Source organism: Ornithodoros turicata, chromosome 3 (assembly GCF_037126465.1).
Source record: "Ornithodoros turicata isolate Travis chromosome 3, ASM3712646v1, whole genome shotgun sequence".
Classification (NCBI taxonomy): domain Eukaryota; kingdom Metazoa; phylum Arthropoda; class Arachnida; order Ixodida; family Argasidae; genus Ornithodoros; species Ornithodoros turicata.
The window spans coordinates 30,832,648-30,845,018 of record NC_088203.1 but is presented as its reverse complement, the minus strand read 5'-3'; the positions used below and the strand labels follow the sequence as shown (position 1 = coordinate 30,845,018).

Sequence of the window (12,371 nt, the reverse complement as noted above, 5' to 3'; positions counted from 1 at the left end):
TTCTGCAACCGTTCAGTCGATCTCCAGTTACAGTGACAAAATTCGCAGCTCGTCATTCCACCCGTGCATAGGAATGCGGCGTCAGCTTCCTGCAGGACCCGCTCTGCCTGCGAGACTGTGAGCCCAGTCCTTTCGTCAAAACACTTTCTCAAATAGTAGCAGTGTGCATCGAATCCCTTGTCATCGTTTGCGCAGAAGGACACAACCTTGGGATTCGTGATCTCGTGCGGGTGCTTGCTTACTTCTGATGTCACATAAATAACCCCATCATGCAAGTCCACTATGCTGAGCTTCGACCAGTGCTCTGGTACCCTCAGTTGCCCTGCTAGCTCCAAAGTCAATTTAGTGTCCTCATTTGTGCTGTAGTCGTCCTGTCCCATATGCGACGTCTCAGCCTCCGCCTCATCAAAACCTCGCCTGGATCTTTTTCTTGAGCTTCTGGCGCACTAGCTTGCAGTGTTTCTTGTTCTTTCGGGACGCGGACGTGGCGTTTTCTTCGAGTAGTGCTCGAGTAAGAAAATCTGGAAGAAGTGTGGGGACAGCACCCGGAGCTAATGCGGGCTTGCCGCGAAGAACTCTCACTTCTTGCCCGTTCACGAAGTGGACGTAATCGCGCAGTATAAACCTCGGCTCGAAACGTCACTCACATACCGCTGATATATCTTTCAGCGGCTTGTCCAGCCGCTTTAAGTTCCTCTCCCATTCCTTTCTGAGGTTCTCCTGTTTTGGGACAGAGAACAGCGAAGAACTTATGTTCGTGATGCGTGCGGGCGTAGCCGGTGCTGCAGCCGGGTGCAAAGCAAAACGTCCGTGTTTTCTTTTTCCGCTCCGCCGTTTATTCTGGCACGTGGGACAATATACTAACTGTCGTTCATAAAAGGAACGAATTGGCGTTCAAAACTCACAAATGTAACAGCCATCACACAGCAAGCGCGCAAAACACCGCGAAATCAGAGCAACGGAGCAGACGACAGCCAAAATCTTCAAGTGAAAGCTACCGCAGCGCCGCCGCTCGGCGTTTACATGCAGCGGCTTCTCGCGCTCCATTGGAAAACCGGTCGCCGTACTCGGTTTTCTAGGTTACTGTAATGCTGACATCATCCCGCGGAATGCAGGCTTCGTAGCAGACGACAGTGCGGGGGACCAGCTCCGGTGGCGCAGCGGTGGCGCAGCGGTAACGCGTGCGCTTGGAGACTGGGAGGTCCGCGGTTCGAATCCACGGGCCGGCTGTGCCGTCTGGGGTTTTTCCTGGGTTTCCCTCAGATGTGTAATAGGCGTATGCCAGCACAGTTCCCCTGAAATCGGTCCATGGACGCAGCTATCCTCCCCCCGAGCGGATTCCGCTCGGTCTTCCACTTCACCCTTTCCTCTCCTCCTCTCCACCATGCCGCCTAATCAGGCAGGCAGACCTCTCGGGTTCCTCCCAACGACACTCCTCCCCCTCCTCCTCGACAGTGCTGGGTGACATGACGGTATCCTCCTCCGGACGAACCGCCGTTGTATGGAGCTCTGTTTTCTCCTCTTCGCATTTCGGTTTCGGTTTGGTATTGTCATCATTTACGAATTAATTACTCGCACAATGTGTATTCGGTATCGAAGGGGTGGTTCGTTTTCGGTATGATGCTCACCTTTTTTATCTTTTTCGGATCCTTGCCAAATCTCCTTTTAAGTAACCCCTGACACAAATCCAAAGACGTCCGTGATTGGCTCATGTACGCATGCGATGCCTCCAAGTCACGGCGTATCGTGACGTTAGTCGGGCGTTAGTCGTGACGTTGCCCACATTTGTGAGGCCGACAACGGCGAGCCCTTTCACCATCACCACCACCACCACAGCGTATCGCGCCAACGTGCTTCGAACGGCTGTGTGTTTAATTAATTATGTATTAAATGAATATGAACAATGGAATATGTGTTAAATGAACAACGTTTTGAATGAAATTTATAAAAGATAGGAATTTCGAAAAGTTTTCGGAAACATGCGTAGCAATATATTTTGCCGGCTGCAAAAACAAAAGGTAAATGACTTTTCCGCAGCAAAATCGCAGCGCAGTCATAATCTGCTATACCATAACATGCCGCTCTATGTGACGTCTGCAACAATCAAACGAAAAACCAAACATGGTTTATAAACGAAATCCTACAGATATTATTGAACTGTTTTCTTTCGGCACTACGTATATTAGGAGCATAGCGATAGTGTTATAACGTAATGACCGATGCGCCTAGTTTCTACTCACTCGGTGACATGAAAGGATGTCGTCATTAGTAATGGGTTCATTCAGTTTTTAACATATCGATTTCACTAGTTCCATGACGTCGTCCTCGCTGCTTTCCGGAACACCCTTGATATCGATATTTGAACGTCGGCTGTACTGCTCAGGGCAGTAATTCTTAGTTCTTTGTCTTTTATTTGTTCTTTCAGCGTAGTGCATTCTTCTGCCAGAGATCTGTTAATTTTCTTTAGCTCATTATTTTCCTCAAGTAGCCCAAGTAGTTTCGAGTTGATTTCATCGAGTTGCTTTTTCATGTGTCCTTTCATATCGCGCGTGTTTTTACGCACTTCTCTGTCGAAACCTTCGCGGAGTTGTTTAAATTCCGCGGGAATCTCTTAGCTCAGTTCAGAGCACAATTCGTTGATGTCTTTAGACATGTTTCTTTGGACCACACAAAGTGTCTCAGCAGCAGCACTGTATATATATAACAGAATAAAAAGGTATAGACAGGCTTGTAGATTGATATACACAGACTTGTTAGATGCAGTCTACAATCGCTGCTGCTGCTCAATGAAGTGGTTCGGAAGCTGCGTTGCTTTTAAAGATCCGTGATCCAGGTCAAGGCCAATCACTGACAACCAGTTCTGTTGGTCGCCACACGTGTCACGCTGCGGTTGCTTCCGGGATGCTCAGCATAAGTCTGAGCTGTGGAAACTTCACCCGTGTAGCAGATAGGAGAGAAATGCTAACGAACCTGTAGATTGATATACAGAGACTTGTTAGATGCAGTCGACAAGCGCTGCTGCTGCTGCTATATTGATTTATCATCTCGTAACAGTATACGTATATGGCTTTGTAGGGCTGCCTCTGCGAAAGACACTACAGAGCCTAAAAGAGGCTGCAAACCTTTTTGAAGCATCATTACTTTTGGATGCTGCTGGTGGTGGTGGTGGTGGCGACGTAAACCGGCTTGCCGTTGCTGGCCTCGCGAATGTGGGCTGCGTCACGACTGTACCCAGGATGAGATGAGATGATGTGATAACAGATGAAGGAATGATGACGGGCGAAAGGCGGACGGATGTTAACTATTGCAGGCACATAACCATGACCAGTCACTGACAACGCTTGTGCATTGTATAAGCACAGATCTTCTGGAGATCCTTTATCTTTTATGAATTCATTTCATCACAGCAACTTTGTATTTGTGAGCTTTTTGTTTATATTCAGACAATATAGGCTACTACGTGGTACCACAAGGATGACTTTTTTTCATAGAAGCGTGCACTCTCGATATACTGCCAGTTTAGTTTATCCATATATCCATTTAGTTGCCAAGGTCACATGAGAAGATGAGTGAGCAATGGCGCACAAGGGAAAAAAATGCTTGCACAAGAGAAGTTGCTCAGCCGACAACCGCTTATGCCATTGTGGCGTCGTTGCGACCACTGCAGCCAAGGGCTTTACACGGTGTGACATCTGAAGGCGCGCCCTCTCTCACAGCTAAAGGTGGTGGTGGTGGACACTGATTCCCATAGTTAGCAACACTCAGGGGACGTCACAACTATCGCAGGGGCGAGCGTGCATCCTGGGACGACTTCACAAGGAACTGTGGTGACATTCGTTGTGAAGCATCTTAGGAATTCAACCAACTCAGGGGAAAGAGGTATTTTCCCTGAGTTATTGAATTCGTTAATTTCTGGATGTTTGAGGCTTACGTGTCTGAGACGTCCCTAATTGCGATCTACCTCGGCCAATTCTTGTTTATTATATTGTCACGAAGCGAAATGGGCCGGCGAGTCGTCGAATAAACAGCAAACGGTTTATTAAACTACTTGGTAGCAAATAGTCTAGCAAATAGTCTAACACAAGAGTGATAGCTCTCTGAACACAACTAAGTCCAAAGCATGAATGCTCCAGCCTGGAGCGCACTAGCATTTAAGCGTCGCGCCGAAAAGTCTAGAAACAGCACGTGCGTTTGCCAGAGAGCGGGCGATGTGTCTGGAAGCTTCTTGCTTCTTCTTCAGCATGCGCCGGGATGAGATGTACCGTTTAGTGCCTGCCCTGGAAGTTTCGCGAAGATGATTCGTGGCATTGCCCCCTCCGTAGACGGGGCATCGTCTCGATGCCGTTTCTTCTCCTTCTTTTTCTTTCTTTTTTTTTCATGAATAAACATCGCGGTCACCACGGAACACGAGGCCGAACATTTCGACGTAAACTCTCAACTCAATACAACTCAAAAGCAAACCCTTCTCCAGATGCTCAACGATTTCAGTGACTGCTTCGCTGCATCGTCGAAAGTAAGACAAACGCCCATTGCGAAGCACCGCATCATCGTCGACGAAAAGGCCCGTCCAATTCACCGCATGCCGTACCGGGTCTCCTGCAAAGAGCGAGAAACGATCCGAACGCAAGTAGAAGAGATGCTAAGAGATGACATTATCCAGCCGTCGACCAGTTCGTGGGCATCGCCGGTGGTACTAGTGAAGAAGAAGGACGGAACACTCAGGTTCTGCGTCGACTACCGGAAACTCAATGAAATAACGAAGAAGGACGTCTACCCGTTACCGCGCATCGACGACACGCTCGATCGCCTTCAAAACGCAAAATTTTTCTCTTCCATGGACCTCAAGACGGGGTACTGGCAAATTGAAGTCGACGAACGGGACCGTGAGAAGACTGCCTTCGTCACTCCGGATGGACTTCACGAATTCAAGGTTATGCCTTTCGGCCTTTGCACAGCACCAGCGACGTTCCAGCGTGTTATGGATACAGTTCTCGCCGGGTTGAAGTGGCAAACCTGCCTGGTGTACCTCGACGATGTTGTCGTCTTCGCAAGAACATTCGAAGAACATGTTGAACGACTAAAGCAAGTCCTCGAGGCTATCAGAACTGCAGGGCTGACGTTGAAGCCTCAGAAGTGTCGATTCGGCTACAAGGAGCTCAGATTTCTCAGCCATCTCGTGAGCAGTGACGGCGTAAGTCCCGACCCCGACAAGAGGGCGGCCATCGCAAATTACCGTGTTCCTTCTAACGTGAAAGACGTTCGAAGCTTTCTTGGCCTTTGCGGCTACTACCGACGGTTCATTCCGAACTTTTCAAGAATTGCGTCACCCCTGAATGCCCCGCACCTCCACCAGAAGTGTCACGAAGCGAAATGGGCCGGCGAGTCGTCGAATAAACAGCAAACGGTTTATTAGACTACTTGGTAGCAAATAGTCTAGCAAATAGTCTAACACAAGAGTGATAGCTCTCTGAACACAACTAAGTCCAAAGCATGAATGCTCCAGCCTGGAGCGCACAAGCATTTAAGCGTCGCGCCGAAAAGTCTAGAAACAGCACGTGCGTTTGCCAGAGAGCACGCGATGTGTCTGGAAGCTTCTTGCTTCTTCTTCAGCATGCGCCGGGATGAGATATACCGTTTAATGCCTGCCCTGGAAGTTTCGCGATGATGATTCGTGGCAATATCTAAGGAAAACCCATGCAAAACCCCCAGAAAGCAGAGCCGGCGCCCGGATTCGAACCTGGGTCGCCTTAGAGTCTCAGTCTGGAATGCCATCATTGTAGGAAGTTAACTAGGCCACTAGACCTGGCAGTGGGATATCTCTCACGGCAGGTTTTAGCCGCGCTTGAACACGTGATCTAAAAGTTGATCTCCATTTGTCAGTTGAGTCTGGGGCTATCTAGGCCTCAGAACTAGACCCCAGAAATAGAGATACCCTGGTGGGCTGTTCGTGTAATTAGAAAAGTATACCCATAATAATCATATCAATAACGAGAGGATAGAGAGGTAGCAAGCGAGCTGCTGGTATAGATCCGTAACTTAAACCTTAACCATAACCTCGTTTTTTGTCCCCTAGTCTCAGGTTTTTAAGTTATGAATCATATCAAGGATATCTTTGTTAGCATTTCTATGTTTCAAATGGGGTCAGGGCTCGGTGTCACCAACGCAAGTTAACAGTTGAACTAAGATTAGACGTCTCTAAACATGGTGTGTGTTACCAACGGCTCTGTGACCCTGAGGGAAATATCGCTATCCAGCTTTGGTGCAACCGGGTTGACGATTAAAAACAAGTTTAGAGAAGACTGATCTCGGTTCAAGTGTTAACTCAAGTTGGTAGAACTGAACCAATATTATGTATCTTCACTCCAAAGTGTGGTAGGTATAATTTACATATTTATTAGTAGGACCTGACTTTCGAATTGAATCTGAATCCTCCAGATTATTCCTTCCAATATGTTTTGGACCAGTTCGACTTAAATCATACCCCCCCCCCCTTCCCCGAATTCCAATCACATTTCATACTATTTTGTAGTATTCTATATGCACGCCTGACGCAAATTTTATTTGACGAACAACATGAAGCACATCTGATGCTGATTTGAGGGAACAAATCGGATTTAAATCAAATTCGCAGTTTGCAGAGTGCGCTAAATCCAATCCAATCAAGGCTTAAAAATGTCGGACGATCTCCCCTGACAAATCCGTGAGAGATTTTGAACCCGAAAGTCAGACCCACATGTATGGGTTGTATGCAGTTATATAAAATTGTATGCATAAATAGAAGTCTGAATGTATGCAACTGCACATACTACACGGTAAAAGCACGGTTTACGGTATAGGCACCGCACGCTAAAGTTTTCGGCCGACGCCCGCGCCCCCACCAGGCGGAATGTGGCGTAATCTCCCGGTACCTGCTGTGCAGGCTTGTACAGCTGCAGCCATTTGGATCGTTGCACGAAACGCTTAAAGCTGGTTGCGATACCAAGGCAGGACGCAATAAGAGTCAGGTGGCCCAGGGAGTTTTGTCTTCACATACTGTGAATGGATTCTAGGCGAAAACGGAAGAACGGCAGTTATTGCTGCGTAGTAGGCTGCCACAACAACTGGGCTGCCGCCAAGGGAAAGCAACCTGCCTTGAAGTTTTATACTTTCCCTACGAAGTGGTATGAACAAGAACGCCGTCGGTTGTGGATAGCTGCTGTACGTCGGGTGAAGTAAGTGAAATTTCCAATTACATGTCATTCCCTTGCTTTTCGTTTCGCTGCTCGTCTCATCAAATGACATATTTGTGCAGCGAAGATGGCACCCCGTGGGAGCCGACATGCAGCACGGTCATATGCAGCGCGCACTTCGTGGGAAATGCCAAAAGTTCTGAACAAGCTCACCCATCGTACATTCCCACAATATTTCCTGCCGTCTACAAGAAGCAGTCAATGGCTGTGTGCTCAACGTCCGTCGACCGCTACGAAAGGTAGGCAGCTGTCTGCCTTCGCCGTATTAACTGGGGTCCGTTGCGTTTGCTTTCGCTGTCACTTGTTACCTTGTAGTGCCCTGATGTTAGCCATAAATTACAGGTCCAAGAGGCGGTCACAGCACATTGATAGAAATGCGGTGTACGCGAACACGGGTGACTTTGGCTGTGATGATCTGTCCGATAGCATGCAAGATAACAGCAGTGGTGACACTGCTCCTCTGTTGCCCGATGGTGAAACTCAGTCTGGCATATTATCAGTGGTAAGTATGCTCCCTAATCGATTTAACAGAGAGATGACATCTTTATTTTTTATTTTGCAAGAGTAACAGGAACAACAATAAAGATTTTTTTTTCTTATGTTTTGCAGGGAACACAGACAGAGGTGGCCAGTGATGATGCCAGGAGTGACTTCACAGTTCTCATCTGTACAACTAGCAACGGCACCAGCTGCACACAGATCAGCCACCGTACCCAGACTGACAAAGAAGTTCAAGCTGTCCCCGACATGAAGTCAAGTTTCGCTGGACCCTCTCAGCGCACTTGCCTATTTCAGGGCTATGAGACAGTTCATGAGGACTCCACTACACTGCAGGACTTATGTGGCACAAGCCCACAGGCATTTGCCCTGCTCCTCAGTCTCCTCAGCAACCTCCGTGTAAGGGAAGTGGACGTGACTGTACCCAACAAGCTGCTGCTATTTCTTATGAAACTGAAGCTGGGGATAACATTTACCAGCCTTGGTGCACTGTTTGGTGTCCGACGCTACACAGCAGCAAGGATATTTTTCCTCATCCTGGCAAACTTGGTAGAAGCTACAAGGAAACTGATATTTGCACCTTCAAGAGACACCGTCCGAGCAACGCTTCCCCAGTGCTTCTTGGAACACTATCATACGTGTAGGTACATTATTGACTGCACAGAAGTCAGGACCGAGTCTCCAGCTTCAGTAGAAAAACAGCGAACCCTCTACTCCAACTACAAGGGGGGCATGACTCTCAAGTTTCTTGTTGCTATTGTTCCCAATGGACAAATCGCATTTGTTTCGGGGGCATACGGAGGACGTGAAAGTGACACTGCAATAACCGTGCAGTCTGGCTTTCTGGACCTTATTGAATCAGGGGACCTCGTTCTAGCTGACAAGGGATTCCCTGGCATAAACTCACACCTAGGTGATAAAGGTGCAATTCTTGTAATGCCCCCATTCTCATCGGGAAGTGCACAGTTCAGTAGCTCGGAAATGGATACCACATATCACATTGCCCAAGTCAGAGTCCATGTGGAGCGTGTTATTCAAAGGTTAAAAATTTACAATATTCTTAACCGTACTGTGCCTGCAGACCTTGTCCCGTACATGCCTGACATTTTCCGCATCTGTGCGGTGCTTGTTAATTTGCAGCCACCAGTTTTTAAACATGAAAGCAATTAGCATTACCATTTCCATATTTGACATGTAAGCTCGTGAAAATTTTAATGGTGGTTGCTTTGTGATCGGATAGAGGTGAACAGTTACCAAAGAATGCTGGGATAGTTGTGATCCTGCTCAGGGACAAGACAGTGATGACGTGTGGTATTGTTAACTTTGCTGAAGGTTGTACAGTCTGTGTACTGGTGTTGTGAGGTAAAAGTTCTAGTTATCAGTGTTCATTAATGACTGCACTCAAGAAGTTTGAAAGGAGTTTCAGTTGACGCCAACAAATTATGCAGGGAACCGTATATTTACATGATCAGACGACAAGTCTATTCACATTCTACTATGTACAACAGTCTGTGAAAATTCAGGAAAACAGATTCAGGGATATAGAGGAGTAACTTGTGTGCACAGACAAATGCCTGATACAGCTAAATTTTGTTTTTACACCTCTGCACAATCCGTGGTAACATAAATGTGAAGTAGAATGTCTCTAGCTTGGGAATCAGTTCACTGAGGAATTCATCATCTCGTTCAACCATCACGTTAATGGACTGTGCCTCGGAATATACAAAAAAGAAAGTTTCTGCTACATTCATGACATACATTCCTATCTGTATCTGGGTGTAATACTGATGAGACTTCTTCAAGCAGAGATTGCCATCATCGTAGTACAGATACTGGACGTAGCTGGTGGCACTCGTATGGTCGATAATTGACTGTCCCTTCCGACCAAACGGGCATTTCACTTCCAGAAGGTACAGCCGGTCGTCCAGTCGCACTACGCCATCTGGGCTTGCGCAGAGCCATTGCTGTCCAGGATGAATCAGAAGCCCAGCCTGAAATATTTGATGAATCTGATGTACTCTCCATTATTAAGGTGTGTGACGTTCATACCTGATATACAATTGCAGGAAACTTCTTCTGAAATTCTCTCACTGCACTGCTTTCCATCTGCGTGCCTTTAAAAGATTCCAAACACTAGGTAGACAGTCACTAGGCAGACACAATGACAGTCACCATCAATACTATCCATTCAAGTACCCAATGTCCACAGTCGGATTCACTTACCGTACGCAGTGGCTGCCGTTTTCAGTGGCCGAGCAGTTTTCAAGCTTGCGGCAAGTTTCTCGAAATCTGCTACTCTTGTGCGGACCCTATGGCATTCCGTGCTGGTGAGACGTGTCAACCTCTCCTGAAACCACGTGCGCATGTAAGCGTTGCTCCCTTAGTGTAATTTGAGGCTGTACAGCTGTACACACTAAACCTAACACGTACACAGCAAAATCACTGTACTTCATCAGAGATGAGCAGCAAATACATGAAAAGACGACATCATGCACACATAGTTCACCTTCCATTTGTCCTCTGCCCACGTGTGTTCATGCCCACAGTAACTGGGTTATCAGCGGCTACAATATCTCTGTAAAATGTGGCTCTCTCTCTAGATATTTCTTCCAACCAATTTTTCCTCACAAAGAGGAACTTGTTGTCCGGGTAAAGCCTTACAGCCGTCATTGCATGGAACTGTGCTCTCCCTGCATTACTGCTCGAAAGCAGCTCGGTCAATAGCCCCTCGTCATGCATGTCAACAGCACTGTCAACAAGGGAAGCTAAAACGCTTCTGCACGCCTTTTCGTCTGGATCTTGGTACTCGAACTCCGCGTTTTGGCTCAGTGAAGTGCACATGCCTGGAAAGTGCCTGAGGACGTACGTTGGGGACACTGGTCTGCAGCTTGCTTTGGATGATCCAGGTGGTTCTTGAACGTTGAGAGAATAGATTAAATCTTACAACATGCAATCACAGGGTAGGCTCTTGAAACAGATGAAAGTACTGGAACATAATACACCTGGTTTAATGGCCCTGAGAGCTCCACATGTAAATTAGTTCACGTAGACACTGCTTTCCGTCGGCATTAAATTAAAGCATGCTGCGTGATATCCGTGTTTCGCATTTGACATTTAGCTAAGTTTACAAAGCAGCTCATTCCAAAGTGCGGAGAAACTTAGTCGGGTAAACCTCTTCAAATGGTCGCCGCAAGCCGCTGTCCGCTGCCCTGTACCCAGGTCGACCCCACGCCTGCGGTAGTCCAGTGCACGAATCATCTTCAGGGCAGTTCACCGTCGCAACAACAGCCGCAACACGTTTGCAGCGGCCGTCAACACCACCCTTGCACGTGCAATGTGCAGAGTCGATCACACGAGGAGTAGAGGGTTGAAGCTGGATAATAATAATTTAACGTTAATGTGCTGCATTCAACGCATGCAACGGCAACTCACCTGAAGCGTAACGCCGTACGTACGTATACTCGTCTGCGCCAGGCATTGAGCCGTCAGTTTCGACCTTCCGTCGCTAAACACTTCCTCGCGTACAGCTTTCACGTGGTTTGCGTTCCGCAGAAGATTTCCTTTCTTGACATTACTTCCACGGAGGTGGATTCCGGGATCAATGGGAGGAAACCCACCGTATAAAACTCGCGTGACCATCGGTCCGCACGCTCTGAAAGCCTTCTCAAAGCAATGGCTGGCTCGTTGGTACAAAGTCAAAATGCGCGGAGTCACCACAGAGGGCGCGCTCAGGCAAACGAACAGGGCGCCCTCAAGCTAGCGTGCGGTGCCTATAGGGTAAAAGGCTATAATGAGTCCATTGGCACCACACTGTGTATGTCGAAGCTTCTGTATCACACTCCTCTGGTATGTAATAAATAATATTTCTTGTATTATCTAAACCCCTATACCCCATATACACATCTAAAAAATTGACATAACTTTCCTGTGATGTGATCATGAAAGTTCATGCTCAGCAAAAATGATTATGAAATACCATTTAAAGTTCTCATTGTTACTGCCAAGTGTCAAGACAAGCAAAACAAAATGTCAATATAAAATTTATATCCTCCTACGTACGTCCAGCGACGGCGAAGTCTGTAGTATTTCCAGAGTGCTTCCAGAATGCCGTCTAATTCTCCAGGACACCGAACTGCAAAAAAAAAAAAGAAAATAAGAAGAAACTCAACTTTAATCCAATTAGAGCATTGCAATGCAGTGTACTATGCAGCGGGTTGACATGTCTCTCTATGAAGCCATGGGTGGTCCTAAAAAGTCCGTTCTTTTTCTTTTTTTCTGGTAACATGTCTTGTGCTGAAGTGCAGAATGGTCAGAGTTCCGTGACATTTAATCGAACGCCATCATCGACGTTTCATCGACATGAAATCGACATTTCATGACGTTTCATCGAATCGGCAGCCGCCGCTTTTTCTTGCGGCAACGTGTGAAATACGTAAAAGGCTCGTCAGGCTGGTCAGGTGTCGATGAAACGGCGTTCGATGAAATGGGCGGACACCAGTGGCCAGAGGTCAGCATCCGAAGTGGACACGTACTGCCTTTACTCCTGGAATGCAGATCGCACAAGCAGAGTGGAACTGCACGTACAAAATTGATCATAAGAAGTAAGCGACCCCGCAGAAGCGATGTTCACAAACCTAGCTTGTT

The 12,371-nt window shown here is 47.2% G+C and overlaps 1 protein-coding gene and 1 long non-coding RNA gene across 2 annotated transcripts; one reads left to right on the top strand and one right to left on the bottom strand.

The window, feature by feature from the left end:
* The first annotated feature begins 7,976 nt into the window (after positions 1-7,976).
* On the top strand, positions 7,977-8,897 carry LOC135389254 (uncharacterized). Its single transcript, XM_064619319.1, has one exon. The coding sequence runs from the start codon at positions 7,977-7,979 to the stop codon at positions 8,895-8,897; it is 921 nt and encodes a 306-aa protein (XP_064475389.1).
* Positions 8,898-9,594: 697 nt separating this feature from the next.
* Positions 9,595-10,078, bottom strand: LOC135390146 (uncharacterized). Its single transcript, XR_010421732.1, has 3 exons — positions 9,951-10,078; positions 9,777-9,841; positions 9,595-9,718 (listed from the first exon to the last, which is right to left on the bottom strand). It is a non-coding gene; the product is annotated as an uncharacterized LOC135390146 (long non-coding RNA).
* Between the last annotated feature and the right edge of the window lie 2,293 nt (positions 10,079-12,371).